Source organism: Aspergillus chevalieri, chromosome 2, assembly GCF_016861735.1.
Source record: "Aspergillus chevalieri M1 DNA, chromosome 2, nearly complete sequence".
In the NCBI taxonomy this organism is placed as follows: Eukaryota; Fungi; Ascomycota; class Eurotiomycetes; order Eurotiales; family Aspergillaceae; genus Aspergillus; species Aspergillus chevalieri.
Genome location: NC_057363.1, coordinates 4,055,479 through 4,072,879, shown reverse-complemented (window position 1 = coordinate 4,072,879; position 17,401 = coordinate 4,055,479). Strand labels below are relative to the sequence as shown.

Below are 17,401 nucleotides of genomic sequence, written 5' to 3'. Positions count from 1 at the left end.
ATTCAACCCTGGCCACCATGCCTCTGCTCCATAGCACAGGACAGAGATCACACAGGCTATTGTTGCCTGTCGCAGTAGGGGTGCTTTGACTCTTCGTACTGTGTTGGCCAGGGCTTGGATGCCTCCCACTGCTTGCTTGGCCTTGCCTGCTAGCATGCGGGTATGTGTTTTGAAGTTCAGTTTCCGGTCGAACCAGATTCCTAGCCAGCGTGTGGCCCCATTAGGTGGGGGAGGCGAGATCTCCACTGCATCTTCCAGGATGTGGATTGTGCAGGTGGGATTATTGTCCTTCCGACCTTTGGCATAGTGTTGAAGTTCCGTTTTGGCAAGATCAAAAGTGAGTCCCTCTCTATGGCCCCACACCATCAGGTCCGTCACGATGCTTTGTAGTTTGGTTGTATTTTCTTCAAGGGATTTGCTGACAGCCAGTTGGCAGATGTCATCTGCATATCCAAATCGACCTCTGCGGGCTAGTGCTGGCCCTACCTTGACGATGGGCTCGATATACAGCATAAAAAGGATTGGCGACACTGGAGAGCCCTGTGGTAGGCCTGCTGGGACTGCAAAAGTTGGGCTCTGGTGTCCATCCAGCCGTATAGCTGCTGTTCGGTTTTGGGTAAAGCTCAATACCCAGCGGAGCACTCTGGAGGGCCATCCTTGGCTGCGGAGTCTCTGGGTTAACCTGCCTGATAAGACTGCATCAAACGCGCCTTTAACATCCAGGGTCAGCATGGAGGCGCTGAGGCCGTGGGATCAGGATTCTTCTATATCATGTACCAGAGCTGCCGCCAGGTCGGTAGCTGAGCGACAGGGGAGAGCCCCAAACTGTTGGGGATGAAGAACCTTGTGTTTGATGGCTACCCAAGCGAGTCTGTGGGCTATCAGGCGTTCCAGTCCTTTCCCCAGAGTGGAGAGGAGAGCAATCAGTCTGTATGAGCGCGGGCTGCTGTAGTCCTTCTTCCCTGGCTTGGGGAGGGCTACCAACAGGGCTTGACGGAAGGGAGTTGGGTGCCAACCAGTTGCAGCACAGTGTTTGTAAAGTGCTGAGATATGAGGACCAAGAGCAGGCCAGACTTTTTTTAGGACAGCATTTGATATCTCATCCTGTCCAGGTGTGCTGTTTTTGGCTCGGAAAATGGCTTGATGTACTTCCCCTGTTGTGATGTTTGGGAAGGGGAGAGTTGCCTCTGGATTGCTGCAGTTGACAGGGATGTCTTCTGTACAGGCAGCCTTCTGAAGGAGAGTTTTTACCAGGAGCTCTGCTTTGGCATTGGCAGTGGTGTGTACTCTATTACCATCTTTGAGTGGAGGGGTTGGGAAGGTCCCTTCTGTCCTGTTCCATTTGATTGCTTTGAAAACATCCTTGCTGTCAGTGAAGTTATCCAGCTGTGTACGCCAGTAGTGTCGCTTTGTCTGACGTACTGTTCTGCGAAAGGACCGTTGTGCTGCTTCTGTTTCTGCTGTGGGGCTACCTGGGTCTTGTGCTGCTCTTCGGAGGGCTAGGACTGCCTCCTGACTCTACTTGAGTGTAGCCACTACCGTATTAGAAAATAGAGTGAAGACGGAATCTAAGGAATAATCAAAATCCGGAACTTTCCATTCTTTATGCCAGCGCACCTTTTAAAAGTAATCACAGCCAGAAAGAAAAAAAGAAAAGAAAAGAAAGAATCTTTGATGATGACTTCCGGATCTGTCCTGAACGGTGTGGGCTGTTAGACAAGAACAAAGAAGGCAAAAAGAAGGTAATCATTTGTTGTTAAATCCTGTGTAGGCCTACAACTGGGCTGTATGAGTGATGACTTGTGAAATGCTGCAGGATATGCTGATTTTAGTTATTGCAATTTGGCCACTATAGTCCGCCGTAGTAGAGGCTATGATTATAAATTCTGCCGCATTCCCCTTGCCGCCCCAGTAGCCGCCTAAATATTAGGTCTTGACTCTTGAGACACGGCCTTAAATTCTGCAGAATACTCTTTTTTTCATCTTGGTCTGCCTTTGATTACGGCTGCTGGGGATTTGGATAATTTGATCACCCGTAGATTGCTAGCAGACCAACCATACGATACTTGGTTCCCATGATCAACATTGGTTGATTCAATATATTCTCTCCGCCATTGTTTACATTCCCCAGTCCCCACAGGCCGACAAGGATCAAATAAAATGCTGTCCGACTTCTTGACTAGCAGTTATCTGCAATACAAAGCAGATACGGATGCTGTGGCATCATGGCTGGTGGCCACAGCTCGAAACTATGGTTTCCCCGTTGAAACGCTGGGAGGAAACCCTTCCCCCTCCAGCAGGGCGCCTGCTCCCTCTAAGAATCAGCCGTCGAAACGGTTAAAGGGCAAGGCAAGAAAGTTAGCTCGTGAGGGTGCGAGCAAACCGGCCCCTACTCCTTCAAAAAAGCCTGATCAGCAGAAGCATACTCTCGCTGTGAAAGATTTTGTCAACCTGGCAGACTACATTGCCGCTGCCACTAAGTCTCAAGCCAATGTTCCAGCAAGCTTTGTCGCTGTGCTGAATCGAGCCATTTTGGTGCGACGAAAGCATGGTTTGCAGGCCACAGCAAGGTTCCCTGCCGACATCCAGTCTCAAGCATCGTCTGACTCACACGGCCATTTTATTGGAATCCTGGAGTATGTTCAGCAGGCGTTGCGTCCTCGAATGCGGAGCGAGGACATCAAAGATCGATTGACCCAACCTTCAGATGACGCTTCATTGGAGAACATTCAAAATATTACTAACAAATTCGATGGCCTTGATGTGCAGGAGCCTTCGGAAGCATTTGTACAGGCGCCTGAAATTGCAATGCCAACCCCCACGAACGGCAAGCCAGAGGTCGACTATGAAGCTGAGAGGATGCAGGATTTCGAAGAGGCATACTTTGGTTTCAATCTTTTGCTTCGTGATTTTGCTAAGCTACGAAATGTCATTACCCGCACTTGGGGCGGCTATCAATCCGGCCTCTTTGATCTCGTTTCTGCTTCAGTAATGACAAATTCTGCCATCGACATAGCCCGACGAATGCAAGAAGACGTTCAGCAGCTGTTTGACAAATATGGAGGATCTGCCAAAATGCTCAGTGCATTCTACGCGGCTCATTGTGCGCAGGAGGGAGAGGATCCAGAATTTAAAGAGCGTTTTGGAGACGACATGAATTTCCGGACCTACAACATTGCCCAGTCTATGTTTCTGCCCACATTCTCATTTTTGAACTCGTTCAGTGTTCTCGTCGAGGGCGATAACTTTCTACCATTTAAACAAGGGTACTTTGGCACCTTCGACCGAGCTAGGGACCGGTCGGAGAAGAGCGCAAGAGAAAAGTTTTCGGAAGACAAGATCATCATGTTGGAAATCCTCTCCGATTTTCTTACCATGCATCGGATCACGCCTCCACGGCCCTTTGAAGATGAATTTACTCGGGGATTAAGGAAAATGTTCGACACGCATGAAATTCCGCTCTGGCTTGTATTCGCCGCCCAGGTCTTTCTCGACATCCACCATGTCCTCCGTGATGGTATGCAACGGGGCTTTGAAGATTTTGGGCGATTTGCCAAGCTAACTGAATCATCCATCCGTCAGAATCTTGATTTCCATTCCAATCTTCGAATCGAAGGATGGCCAAAGCGAAATGACAAAGCATTTGAGGAGCTCCTTCAGTTTATTGATATGTCCGTGACCTCAGATCCCACCCTGCTAGTGCAGGAAGCCCTTGGATCAAGCCCAGGAGAGCCTTTCAAACTGATGAAATGGCATCCCATGCTGTGCGGTCTCGCCATGTTCTACTTGAAGGCTCGATACCAAGAGCTTTCTCTTTCTTTTCAAGCTGCATGGGGTTCGGTTATGTACTCGGCTCATCTATACAATGCCCTCCGCAAAGAAAAGCTACTGAAGGGTCAATGGATTGATATGAACATGGTCATGGCCTGGCATGATGAGATCTTTGTTGGTGAACCACCCAGCCGACCAGAAGATTACTTGAAACGATTCAGCCTGAGCATGGGCTGGTCGGCTGCATCATATGCGCGAAACAGACGTCAGTCTGCCCGGCTACCAGAGGCGAAGAGCGGACCAAAAACAATGAAACCAATTGCCAACGTTTCGCAAATGTTCGTGGATCGTTATTGCAAGGAATCTGGACAGACTGAACTCACCGAAACTGATCTTGGAAGAATCCTTGCCCAAGGGATGTGGAATAATGACGAAGAAGGGGAAGAGGGGTTTATCTCCATGTCACGTAGTCGCAAAGACACGGCTAAAAAGCGATGGGAACATTCCCGTCAGGTGACAGCTGCTGAATTACTGGAGACTTTGCGCAACACAATTCAGAGTGAAGTCGCGGAAATGAGCTTTGATTACTTGATGTTACATCGAGTATGCTGGAGGATGCTTCGGTCTGCCAAAGAAGCGTGTGACATCCACCTGCGAAAAATCTTTGGCTCTGGGTACCTGGAGAAAGAGAGCCAGCTGCCATTTCTGGTAGGATATATCTTCATGGCTGTCATGAATACTGACTACCTGGGGAAGCAGATAGCAGAAGAGGGCGAAGTAGTTAAGAGTAATTTACTGCTGTGTGCCGCGGAGGTGGTTGAGGGTATGATAGATACAAAGTCTGGATCCATTGTGCACAAGAGGCTGGCCGCACAAGGCTTTCAGATTGAATTTGAAGAAGAGGATTGATGATCAGGCACTACTTCAAAGGGTATGTATTTGTACTTAGTCAAGCAATCTTAGGCATTGTTAATTCCGAAGCTTCTATTCTCTACAACACAGCGTGAATACTCTATCATGCTTGAACCGTTAAGCTGGAGAAAAAAGCCAAGGGCGACATTGATAGCTCAAAAACCAATGAAGCGACTGTAACCATGTCTCAATCCATCAGATGACCCGTCGGCGACTCCGTAGCGGAAAGGGCAAAAAAAGTGGGCGGCGTGGACGGCACCATACTGGAAAAGGGATCTATTCGTAGAGAAGATGATCTAAAGCTTAGCTGAATATGGTTCACGGCGGTTTCGGATACGAGCCGAGAAACAAAGCGTGTGTCCATGGGGAATGTGTTTTTGCTTCTGACTCTAGCTCTACCCTGAGCACACCTACAACGGACGGTAAAGAGGGCCCGAAGCAATGATGAATGGAGACCAGAAGCATTGGAGGAGGCAGTCAGAACAGGAGAAGGGTAGCAGGGAGGCTAGCCTAAGCTGAGAATCAGCCTAGGTCACACCCACCCTGCTCCGAAACACAAGGAGAGCACTGTGCTCGAAAGCCCTGCGCATACAAGCGGTTTAGGGCGAGGAAAGGATCAGAAAGATTATAGAAGGGGACTAGTGCCTCAGGAACTTAGGGATAAGAGACTATAGTATAGCTAGCGGCCTCAAGTCCGCAAATAGGGGTCTGTCATAGTTCTAGGGCTCGGTATGGACAGTAAACTTGATTAAATAATAATAATAAGTTAACGTATGGATATGACTGATTAGCGTTGGATATTGGACTGGACACGAGAGCATCGCAGGAGATATTACACTATTGCAAGACACTATGAAACCTATCTATATATATGCCATCGTTGTTGGTGGGATAATTGCGGTTTGCTCCGTACTACAACTGCTGTCGCGTCTGATACAACGGTACAAAGTGAATCCCTAGCTTACCACTAGGTATCTAATGAACGCAAGAGTCATTAATCGCCATCGACTCGCTGGTCCATGTACATTCGCCGATTTGTTTCTCTACACAGTATATATCTCGATTAATTTATTTTTGGCGTTTTACCCTAATGGCCGTGGTCAGGCAGCAGGGCGCAGATGTGGTATCCTAGCACTGAGCAATATGATTTTTCTTTACACAAGCCCAGGTATCAGCTTTCTTTCTGATCTGCTAGGGGTCAGACTGCGCAATTGCCATCAATGGCATCGTGCTGCTGCTTGGATGACATGTGGTCAGGCTAGCCTTCATATTATTACCTCCATGGAGACGAACATAAACTCTATCTCACTACAGAGGAAAGGGATAATCCCTGGCATTATTGTTAGTAACAAGCGACAACTCCACCACTTGGCCACCACCCGTTCACCGGTCGTGCCTCCGAATACTCTTTTCAGGCATGCTAAGTGGCAGGCAAAGGCTAACCATGGCAATAGGCTTCTTTGTCACTTTGTCTCATATCCATGCTCTGTGCTTCGTTCCTTCGCCGGTTTATTTATCCAGTATTCTACCTGGTGCACTACCTTCTATCGTTACTCATGATTTGCGCAATTTGGATACACCTGCCGCAGGGGTCTTCGCAGCCATGGTATCTGATCTGCGCTATCTTTGGTGTTTTATGTGCCACAACAGTCTTTCAGATCCTTGCCGTGCTTTACCGCAATGGGGCTTTTGGAAACAGCTGGACCAGTAGTGAAGTGAATAGGCTGAAGGATAAGAGTATGTGCATTGAGATACGCCCTGGACGCCCGGCCCTGGTGTTTTCAGGCCAGTATATCAATTTATGGTGTCCATCTCTTAATCCATTGTCAAGATTTCAGTGTTCCTCATTCGTCGTCACTTCATGGTCTGCGGAAGAACAAGATAAACTGCGGCTTTTTACCATGTGTCCAAGCCGTACCTTTGGATTCTCGTGGCGGCTGCCGAATACCTTTCACCGCAAATTAAGGCTGATGAGCGGTCCACATGGAGCTAGTGAGCCTGTATTGCAAGATGAGATAGTTGTTCTCGTTGCAAGTGATACTGGAATACTCCCCATTAGGCCTTACGTGGAGCAGCTTTTTTATTGCGTGAAAAAAAAGAACATCCAAGACGCGTAGATTGCGCCTTGTGTGGCAGATAACCGGAAAAGACATTGGGTATGAGCTATTTGCTGGACACAGTCATATGGGTCAACAGGCTCTTTCAAGAGGATATCAATATAGTGTTCTCGTTGGCTTTCCCGCTGACCTATCATTCCAGCCGTTCGACTTCGTGGAAATCCGCTGGCAGTGTGCTATGTAAATCATACCATTATCCACATAATCCACATCGACAACACAGAGCTCTCCGATTCTAATGATGAGCCGTTATTGCAGCCCCAGCTCCGGATCGTTGTCGGGCTCGTCTCGGGGAAATACTATATCAAACAAGCTCGGACTCTTCCCGACGGCTGAGCTTCACACATTGCTTGCTGCTTACCTCTGAAACCAGGCCTCTATTTTGTTATTATGCTTTGGAGCGGCACCGTGTGATGACAGTATGGTCTTTGCTTGCTCGTTGAAATGCGTCTTTTTGGCTGTTGTTCCGTGTTCATGCACGGGGAGGAAGCTGCCTGAACAGCGTTGCGGTAACCTACGGACAAAGGACAATACAATAGACTCCATCAGTCGATTTAGAAATACTTGGTGATATGTTTGTGAATTGGGTTGGGAAAGACGCATCTCGATATTGCGCTGAATAACCAAGTGTATTCACCCATCATCTGGGCCGGGGGCTTCGGTTCATTGTGCGTTATATGTAGTAGTGCTCAGTACTTCCGAGTCATGGCAGCGCGCTTTGTTTACAGCCTTCATAGCACAACGTCTGTCACCTGTTGTATGTCTTTCAATTTGGACACGAGAGCCCCCTCGATTGGAAGAAAGTCGCACATGTACTAAGTTCAGTAACTATTTTGAAGGTTATATATGTCAACAAAAGCAGGATTTCTTTCTCAGAAGTCGAATGGTGCGCAAAATCTGTAATACTGGCGTCATAATATAACCAGCTCTGTTTAAAGGGTTATAAAACTGAATCGCTAAGGTTTATTTTTTACTATAATTTTCTTCTAACAATTACCTTCCTTGCCCATGATTTCAACAACTGGTTCCTTTCATACATAATTTCTCAGTCCAAATTGTTGGTTATCCAGACAAATTATATTCTAATCACAGGTTTTTACTAAAATGAACCATCCTACATCACCAATGGAACCTTCTACGAGCTCTCCAAAAACTTCCTCTTGTTACCATCGTCGAACTACCGCTGGCGACTGTAGCTCCTAGAGACGAGAATATCGAACTTGATGGCTGTTAGTAGTTGTTGTTGCACGTTGGCGGACGTTGGCCGTCACAGTGACAAGACTCAGATGTGAGTTGCCAACGGTTCCCAACGATGGATCACAGGCACCGCAAACCCGAGCCTTATCGGTCCAGATGGGCTTTTCTCTGCTCAAAATTCATGCGGCCGGCGGGGATGAAGAGCTTGGCACACCGCACGGTCTCATTGTGGGGCCGTAATCGGCAAAAGCGAAAGCAGATTTTGACTGCCTATTATCCTTCACAGTGTATTTTAATCTCCGTCTGGCTGCATCATCTGCGACGGCGTTGGAAGATAGGGGCATGGGCTCAACACAGCTAAGCCAGTTCAAAGAGCTGCCTATTAGGCCAGCGGGAATTATGTGGCAAGATGATTTTGTTTCGCCGGATCACGAGAAACGCCTTATTTCAATCTTCCTCAATGAGTTGAAATGGCCTGACCGCTCCGGCCGCTTGTCACTCCACTACGGCTACACCTTCGACTATAAAACATTTGGCATAGATCCAGACATTCCATACACGGAGTTTCCAGACTGGCTACAACCATTGATTCCGACTACTGAGTCTCGACCACCGGACCAGGTCTGTTTGCAGTACTATCCACCTGGCGCTGGCATCCCGCCCCACGTGGATGCACATAAGGCCTATGACCAGCTTTACGCCCTATCTTTTGGCGCACCGGTCATGATGAAGTTCCGCAGGGGCGAGCAGCAGGTGGATATTGATCTGACCCCCCGAAGCATGATGCAGATGACGGGCGACGCGAGACTGTATTGGACTCATGGAATTAAGAAGCGCAAGACAGACACGCTGGCAGATGGAACAGTGAGGCCGCGGGGTGACCGATGGAGTATTACATATCGGTGGCTCAGAGAAGGGGAGTGTGAATGCGGGGATATTGAGCTGTGTGACACAGCTCAGAAACGGAATGGGATGGAGAAGGAAAATAGGTCATTAAAACCGTTAGCAGCGAATGCTATTGCTCAAAGCCCAGTTAACTAGACGGCCCAATCATACGCAACTCACGAAAGCAAGCCAAGGGGCTTGGCGGCGGATGACTGGATTTTCCAGATATACTTCCTGGCTCAGTTGCATCGTAGTGTGGGAGTGCACGCATCGGATAGCTGGTATATAAATGCGTGGCAGTTAGCGCAGTTGCATGAAAGCCAGAGAATTTAGTGCCAATCGAATCATCAGTGGATAAGAGGATATGATGGCTTGTTGTAACTCATCCTCTTAGTTTGTAAATGGTTCAGAATGCCGATATCGTATGTCTATTCCCGCCAAGAGTTAATCTGCTTTCCTGTTGAGGGTCGTACACCAGTGTACCTGTATTGCGCCTGAAGTCCTCCCTGGATAGCGCTCCGAGAATAACCTTGCGACCTCTGACCAAGACCGACTCTCTTCCTTTCTCAGCTTCAGCAAAAGGCTCGCCTCTTCCATGGAGCATGGCATATTCTGTCTCGAGCCCCCTTGAGCCTTTCTACGATCACGCCAATTTTGTTCAATCTCATGCGGGGTACTTCAGCAACTGGTTGCCAGCGCATCTTTGTCTTCACATGCTGTCGGTGAAGAGCTAAACATGCAATGGGGTAGAGCACCTTCGAATAGCCAAGAAAGGAATTATTGCAAACGATCGTCTAGTGGGGCAGATATGAAGTGAGAACGAAGCGTGGTGAAGGAATCCTCCCTAGACGGCAACATTAATGAAACTTGAAGCCGTTTGTGAACTCGCCCGTCTGATTGTTGCATCTTCCGCTTAGAGCTTTCGGACTGTCCACCGACGTTATGGTCCCCACGGACACCATCGGGGTAGGAAGCGCCGGGATCGGTGTTATGTTCGGAGAGGTGTAGTTGTTGATGATCATGGATGTGAGGGTGATCACTTGTCTGAGTATTACCATTCTGACCAACAGCCCTTTCGCTGGGATCTCGATGATAGTTAGGTGGGCTGTGAAGAACGGGTGGAGGGTCAGGATATGGACAAGTTGTCTCTGAATTGATGAGGCTGTCGGCTTGTGGGACAGATTGCTGGAGTTGCCATCCTCCCAAGGCCAGTGGTTGACAAGGATTGCCGGGTCGATGGGAATGTCGTCCTGTGCATCCGGAAGCCTGAAGAATTCTTCTAGAGTGCCATCCGAGCTAGATATACTGGGAGATGATACAGCATTCCATGCCGAATCTCCCCAAAAGGCGCGCGGCTCGATTGGGATATGGTGAGAATGGCTTTCTGTAAGAGCGAGCCCACGGCTTGAAGTTATTCATGTGAAAGGTAGGGGGCATATTTTAGGAAATGGGGATGTTTAGGGTTATACTTAACAAACAGGTGATTGGTAAAAGGGAAGAGGAGGGCAGTGGAAGCTGAAGGGGATAGTGCGGGTTGTGGGAAAATTGAGTTGAGATGTTGCAACCTCTGCGGCCTCAATTGTCCTCTTTATACTTGCTCTCGGTCCGTCAAGTTCACCATTCCATCTTTCTCATTAGCAGAAGCAATGAGGTGAATTTCTCTCGCCTGAAAATATCATTCAAGACTGCTGACGTTCTATTCTCATCTATTAGTGAAGCCTGGAGGCCGAGATCCGGTACCCTGCGCCAATCGCATCTGGGTGTTGCAGCTCCAAAGCCTCGTATGTCAAACACGCTGAAATGAAAAGGATGCGATAATTTTGCTATTGCTGGTAAATATGGCGAGGATACGTAAATGAATTGATCCTGGTGGGTTCGAAAGACGGTTGTGGAGGGGAACAGGCGCAACCCGGTTCACAGCCAGACCTGGTAGCCAGATAACCAGAAAGTTGCCTTTCCCATGTAGAATCTTGGGAGCCTGGCTGAAGAAGAAATCATGAGATATTGAGATAAGAGACCACAAGCAAAGCAGCTGGGGATCCAGAAGTCCTCAAGGGAAAGCCCAAATAGAATAGCATGGCTGGAAGCAACTCAAAAAGTCGCTGATCAGCTGGCGGACGCGTGAAGGGGCCGATAACTGCAATAGTAAGCAGCAGCACAGCAGCAAGGGTGAAATGGATAGCTCAATTTCCAATGAAGCGACAGTAACAAGGTCTCAGTCTCAATTGTCCAGATGACCCGTCGGCCACCCCGAGGAGAGTGGACGGCGCCATACTGGAAAAGGGCAAATCGTCGGGTAACGCGGCATCTTGGTAAGTGGGCAGTGCACCTGGCAAGGCAGATCAGAGAAGGGAAAAGGGAAGGGAAAGTGCGTGGTCCTTTGAGGGAGAGATTTCAGGCTTTTATAGATGCAACGGATGTATTGAGGCGGCATGTGAGCGGCCTAAAAGCGGCATGAGGCAGCACTATCCCTAATACAGTAGGCTCCATATCACAAAGGGCAATTGTATTCCCATTGACGGCAGGCGGTAGTGCTCTGTGTGTATACGTAAGGATCAAATAGGCTATATCAACATGCTCTACGACATCAGACTCCGCTGCAAACGAAGAGCAGCATAAGTTCTTAGTTGGATAGTCCAGGAGTCAGTAGTGTCTTAACGCCGTGTATCAATCTGCTCTGGGATGAGAATTTGTATCTTATCTTGTATCACAGATAAGATAAGAGCCAGTCCTCCCATCCAATCTAACCAAATACGGAAATCAAGCTCAACCCCTCCCGATCCCTCGTTGGACGTCATATCACAGCTTCAGCTTCATTCCTGATACCCTTATATCCTTTACGCGGCCTACTTGACCCTTTTCTGCTTAATCCATTGCTTGATTACGCTACAATGTCGACGCCAAACTACGCAAAATCGAAGTTCCTCTCCGCAGGACCGCTGGTACGCCCACCAACTCCCCAGACCCGACCACCAACACAGGGACGGAACCCAAATTGATAAAACGCAACAGGACCCTGCAGAAGCCCGCTGGGCCCGCCTCGTCAAAACAATCTACCTGGACCCGAACGGCATCGAACGAACCTGGGAATCCGCGGAGCGCCAAACGCGCCCCAAAAACTGCGCCATCGACGGCGTGGGCATAATCACCATCCTGAACAAGAGTACCGGTCCCGAACTCCTGCTTCAGAAACAATACAGGCCGCCGATTGATATGGTTGTTATTGAGGTTCCGGCTGGGTTGATTGATCCGAATGAGAGTGTGGAGGAGTGTACGGTTAGGGAGTTGAAGGAAGAGACGGGGTATGTGGGGGTTGCGGAGGAGACGAGTAGTGTTATGTATAATGGTGGGTAGTCACCTAAAGAAAAGAGTTGAAGGGGTGTTGCTAACGAAACAGACCCTGGATTCTGTAATACGAATCTGAACATGGTGCATGTTCGCGTGGACATGTCGCTCCCCGAGAACCAGAACCCGAAGCCGCAGCTTGAGGATAACGAGTTCATCGAGTGCTTTTCGGTGCCGCTGAGTACGTTGTTTGAGGAGGTCAGGAAGTTGGAAAATGAGGGATATGCTATCGATGCTCGCGTGGGGACAATAGCGGAGGGTATCGAGCTTGCGAAGAAGTTGAATCTCTGAACGCTTAAATAGGATTGTACATATAGCTAAAATTGGATACAAATAGCTTGGTCCTCAAATCCTTCCTTCCTCAGAAAGACCCTTGTAAAGAGCCCACGCAGCCAAAGTCTTCCCATCCCGCAATCCCTCCTTCCACAAATCCTTCAAAGGCACAACCTTCAACGTAATCTTTTCCCCATCCTGCCGCATACCCGTCAATCGACCCTGCAACCCCTCAATATCATGCCGCGACATGCGCTTCTGACACAAAAACAACGGAATAAACTCATCACTCCCACCCGCAGAAGGATAAATCGCTTTCTGTAACGCCTCTCCATCCTGCGTTTCATGCATAGTCTGCAGCGCAAGCGAAGTCATATCCACCAACTCGTTCTGTGGTATCGACAGTCCTGTTTCTTCTTGAATTTCCTTCGCTGCAGCTCCGGCGAATGTCCCGCTGTCGTCGAGCATTCCGGCAGGGATTTCGGAGAAAGCGAGGGAGCCGGCTGGGATGCGAGGTTGGATTGTTACAATTGCGCGTTTCTCGTCTTCGTTGGATGGGGGTACGTCGTTGGGTTGGAGGATGAGCTGTATTTACATAGTTAGCCCATGGGCTACTGAAACGGAGAATGATGGTACCGACGAGCATCCCTACACTTCCGCCTCTTAAAAACACACTTCCTGGAAGGCCCTCCCCTTTTGAGTTCGATACATCTGCCCGGAATTTGACAAAGCCCAGTCGTCCTCCCTTGAATCGATCCACCGATTGGATATCGATCTTTCTAAGGACATACGGATCCTTGTGGAATTCATGCTTGTGGTTCTGCTGCCTTTCTAGCGAGCGCTGTACAGTCGACAGCCAAATTTTGAATGCGGGGAATTGGAGGAGGTCATCTTGTGAGAGGCCGGGGATTGTGGTGACGGTTAGGTTGGAGTGGTTAGGGATTGTAAAGGCGGACATTGTCGCTGTGGTTTTCGCAGATGTCTTCAGGGGAATGGAGAAAAGACGTGGTCGAATATGCCACACAAGTTGTTGCAGTCTGGGGAGCATAAGCGAGTACACTGGTGAGCAGTAGTCTATGGGATTAGTTCGGATCGCAAAAATCGATGTTAGGATGAGAGCGGTGGATGACGTCACTGGATGCGGGATCCAGTACCGCGGTCCGCGCCGAGACTATCAGTTCAGGTCTAGCTCTTACTCCGATATATAGATCCGACGGAGGAATCACTCAATATCCGTCGGGGTTGGAGTGGGTGTCATGCAGCATCTACAGCGACAGCATTAAAAGCACAGTGCAGGCATAAATCGGTGACGCTTTCATCTTTTCATCGTCGGGTCTCCATTCGAGCATCCGATATGGAGACTTCGAATGGCCGTTAGTGCTGTACCCACGGAAATCTAGATATCAACATGGACCCGAGCAATACCATGCTGCAACACTAAATGTCTCCCTTTGGCAAAATACTTCACAATTGAATCTCATACTCTCCCCCCCCCCACCCCCCCCCCCCGGGAAGACAAGCGGCAATTGGACCATTGTTAATCAATCGACAATGCAATATCTAAAGCCGTAATTCCATGAGCCCTGCACGAGGCATACTTTTGTATGCGTACTATCCCCCCTCCAAGCAGGTCGGATTGTAGCTGCTCTCTATCCTGGCGGGTTAGGACTTTTGCGGAGATAATCGTGCTATAAGAATGAAGGCTCTCTCATAATGCTGTCACGTATCCAATTCCCTGTTTACTCTCACTTGATCATGGCTTTCCCATTGCGTCGCAATCCATCCTTCCGCGCTGAACACGTCGCTTCGTTACTGAGACCAGATTACCTAATGGAAGTCAGACATGTCTGAAACGACAAGAAATGTTCAGATGTGCAGTTGCACGAAGCAGAAGACAGGGTTGTGAATGAGGTTGTGAAGCTACAGCAGGATTGTGGCTTTCGAGCTATCAATGACGGGAATATCGTCGACATATGTTCTGAGGAACGTTCTGGGAGAACTTGGAAAACATGACGAATATTGTTAGACCGGATGTGGAGATCTGTAGGTCTTAGGTTCCTGATGTTGGGGCCTATCTTGAGGTAATTGTTGCTGGCCATGAAGTGTGAGAAGCAGCCAGTGAGGACTGACTGTCTCAAGAAAAACTACAAACCGGGTGAAACCGTTGTCTGTACAGGGAAGATAAAGCATACCCCTGCATATCGACCAAATCAGATATCTCAAGAGTATCCTGCCAAAAGAGAAACATGGGGAGATTAAACTTACCATACCTTCTCCGACTTGGTATCATCTGCGATACAGGGAGGGTTCTGCGTATTTGAAGGACGTCTACAGAATCAATGACGAGTATTTTGCGCATGTTGTTGCAGCATATCAGACAAAGCTACAGGTTCTGTATGACCATGGTTCGCAAAATTTGGAGATTAATGGTCCGAACATGTGCTGTAGGTCACTTCCATACAGCACCTTAATCCGTATGACTAACTAATGGCACATGCAGACTTCTACAACGAAAAGATGATCGAAAACTTCAACAACGAACTCAACATTTGCACTGCCGATGAACTATTCACCAAGTACGTCAAGGTCTATAACAAAATAATGACCAAATTCCCCCAAGGATGCACATCGGCCTCCACCTCTGCCGCGAAAACTTTGTCAAATCGCGGAATTTTAACGAAAGACTCTACGACCGCACTGCTAAGGAGCTACTACAGAAAGTAAATGTCCACACATTCTATCTGGAGTTCGATACAGAGCGCGCTGGAGGATTTGAGCCCTTGCAGTACCTCCCACATAACAAGAATGTCGTCCTGGGAGTTGTCAGCAGCAAGTACCCGGAGTTGGAGGACTTCGATGCGACGTTGGCTAGGGTATATGATGCTGCGGGGTATATCTCGAAGAGGAGTGGAAGGAGTGAGAGGGAAGCCCTAGAGCAAATTTGTGTCAGCCCACAGTGCGGCTTTGTGAGCCATAGTAGTGGGAATGCTGTTGGGATGGATGATATGGTGCCAAGATGAGAATTGTTCGGCGGGTTGCTGATAGAATCTAGCCTGGGGAGGTATGAGGCCGGGGTTGGGACCCTTATGCTGTGCATTAGATATCAGTGTAATAGAATGCGCAGATTTGTTCACAATCCAGCATTAGTAAATGCAAGTAAATATGGAAAAGACTTTCGGAAAATTTCGCCGGGAATGCATAATGATGGCGGGACGGGCAAAGTGACAAGTATGGGACTTCCGAAACTCTCCCCAGCCACCAGAATGGAGTATGGGGTAAATGGAGTGGGCGGATTGGCGGGGAAACAGTCCTTCACTTGCGACTTCCTAATTCGGAAACATCCGCTCAAGACGTTGCGCCGACGTCAGTCGGAGGTCTCTCTCCTTCTCTCTTCTCAACGCCATCGTCTGTCTTTGCTTTTCCCCAATTGGTGGGTCAAAAAAAAAAAAGAAGAAGAAGAAGAAGAAATGAACAATTGGCTGGCTCGCCAGCTACAGGCTGGTCAGCGTCTTTTTGCCGCTTCAATTGTCCGTATTTTATGCTCTGCGCCCTTCGTCTACTTTGAACTTTGGATGATCTCGCTACATTGAGAATCGCTTATTGAATCGGATACGCTCGTCGACTTCGCCTTTGTTGCCTAGGTCGGTTTCTCGTCCGTTGAAAAAAAGACGTGCTAACGGTGGCTTCAGTGCTGTCTACAGGCTGTTCCTGTCCCTTTACGTTTCTCATACTTCCGCGAATACTAGCAGGATAATGTTTGCTAGTGTCTCATCCAGTTGTATTCACAAACATGCCATTGGTTGTCTGAATTCGGATACATCTATCTGCTGTTGGTGTGTGCAACAATATACGAGCACTCCTGCCGGTCACGTTCTGCTGTCTATCAACAACGGTTGTAGACAAGATACACCAGCTGAATATTTCGCGTCTGGATATTGCTGGAAGTGTTGGGGTCTGTAATCCCTCATTCACTGCGTGTCGTCGAGTTCGGTGTTGCCATAGCCACCACCGTTGCTGTTTTCTTTTGTTTGTTTCTCCCATGTACACCTCTTCTTTTCTCCCATCACTCACTTGTGTTCATTGCTCCTTAGAATACTGGAGTCTCCGTGGTTTTCCTGGTCAAGTGAACAGGTTGATTGCTTTGAACCCGTCAAGGCTTCCTGCGTTTACCTCTGCGCCCAGTCTGATTGCAGCCGCGCCGTTCTCTCCTATTCGACCCCGAGGTTCAATCAAATCCCGCCACGAGACCGTCGATACGGTGAGGAGAGAGCTTCAGATTCTCCGAGAAGAAATTGTCAGTACCCTTGTGAGCCTTCAAATCCTGAGCGAAACGCTTTTGGCTGCCGACATGGAAGAAGCCGCCACGGGTCCCTCTGGCCAGTACGCCGAGGATCCTATGGTAGGAAGTTCAGGAGTGGCTATACCCCAAAGCACGGCCGTCGCAAGTGCTAATTCCGGGCAAGGTATGATGTTACAGGTCTGGTTTATACTGGTCCATCGATGCTAACGGGTCTCATCTAAGCAGCGAATCCCCTATCACAACCCTTCCAAAATCTTACGGTCGATAGCCCTAGCTACGACCAATCTCAGAGATCAAACTACTCTTTCCCCCGACCATCCAGCTTGCAACCGCCTACTGAATTTCTCGAACAATGGCAAAGGCTCGTTAGGAGAGAAGCCATAAGACGAGGGTTCGAAATTCGTGTTCAGGACCACCCAACCCATGGCCATACATGGTACAATCCGAACATGCTTAGAACAAGAAGCCCGCTTGAGTGGCGAGACGGAGGGTGGGTCAGGGTAGAGCCGCCTCGAAATGACCCTTGCCTCGATAATATGGGCGATGGACGGCCGGATGCCAAAGAAAGCTCAGAGATGATGATTAAGCTCGAATGCAAGAT

General features: G+C 48.7%; 5 protein-coding genes across 5 annotated transcripts; 4 read left to right on the top strand and 1 right to left on the bottom strand.

Moving 5' to 3' along the window:
• Positions 1-2,160: 2,160 nt before the first annotated feature.
• On the top strand, positions 2,161-4,680 carry ACHE_21392A (uncharacterized protein; the record flags this gene model as incomplete). The annotated part of the gene is made up of 1 exon (XM_043275470.1): positions 2,161-4,680. The coding sequence occupies one exon, from the start codon at positions 2,161-2,163 to the stop codon at positions 4,678-4,680; it is 2,520 nt and encodes an 839-aa protein (XP_043134456.1).
• A 3,659-nt stretch (positions 4,681-8,339) lies between these two features.
• Positions 8,340-9,038, top strand: ACHE_21391A (uncharacterized protein; the record flags this gene model as incomplete). Its single annotated transcript, XM_043275469.1, has 1 exon — positions 8,340-9,038. The coding sequence occupies one exon, from the start codon at positions 8,340-8,342 to the stop codon at positions 9,036-9,038; it is 699 nt and encodes a 232-aa protein (XP_043134455.1).
• Positions 9,039-11,773: 2,735 nt separating this feature from the next.
• ACHE_21390A (MutT/nudix family protein) lies at positions 11,774-12,518 on the top strand (the record flags this gene model as incomplete). Its single annotated transcript, XM_043275468.1, has 3 exons — positions 11,774-11,824; positions 11,895-12,228; positions 12,280-12,518. 3 exons carry the CDS (start codon positions 11,774-11,776, stop codon positions 12,516-12,518), a joined length of 624 nt encoding a protein of 207 aa, XP_043134454.1.
• A 54-nt stretch (positions 12,519-12,572) lies between these two features.
• ACHE_21389S (putative NUDIX family hydrolase) lies at positions 12,573-13,548 on the bottom strand (the record flags this gene model as incomplete). Its single annotated transcript, XM_043275467.1, has 2 exons — positions 12,573-13,085; positions 13,141-13,548. 2 exons carry the CDS (start codon positions 13,546-13,548, stop codon positions 12,573-12,575), a joined length of 921 nt encoding a protein of 306 aa, XP_043134453.1.
• A 1,389-nt stretch (positions 13,549-14,937) lies between these two features.
• On the top strand, positions 14,938-15,520 carry ACHE_21388A (uncharacterized protein; the record flags this gene model as incomplete). Its single annotated transcript, XM_043275465.1, has 3 exons — positions 14,938-14,944; positions 15,001-15,076; positions 15,121-15,520. The coding sequence occupies 3 exons, from the start codon at positions 14,938-14,940 to the stop codon at positions 15,518-15,520; spliced, it is 483 nt and encodes a 160-aa protein (XP_043134452.1).
• Between the last annotated feature and the right edge of the window lie 1,881 nt (positions 15,521-17,401).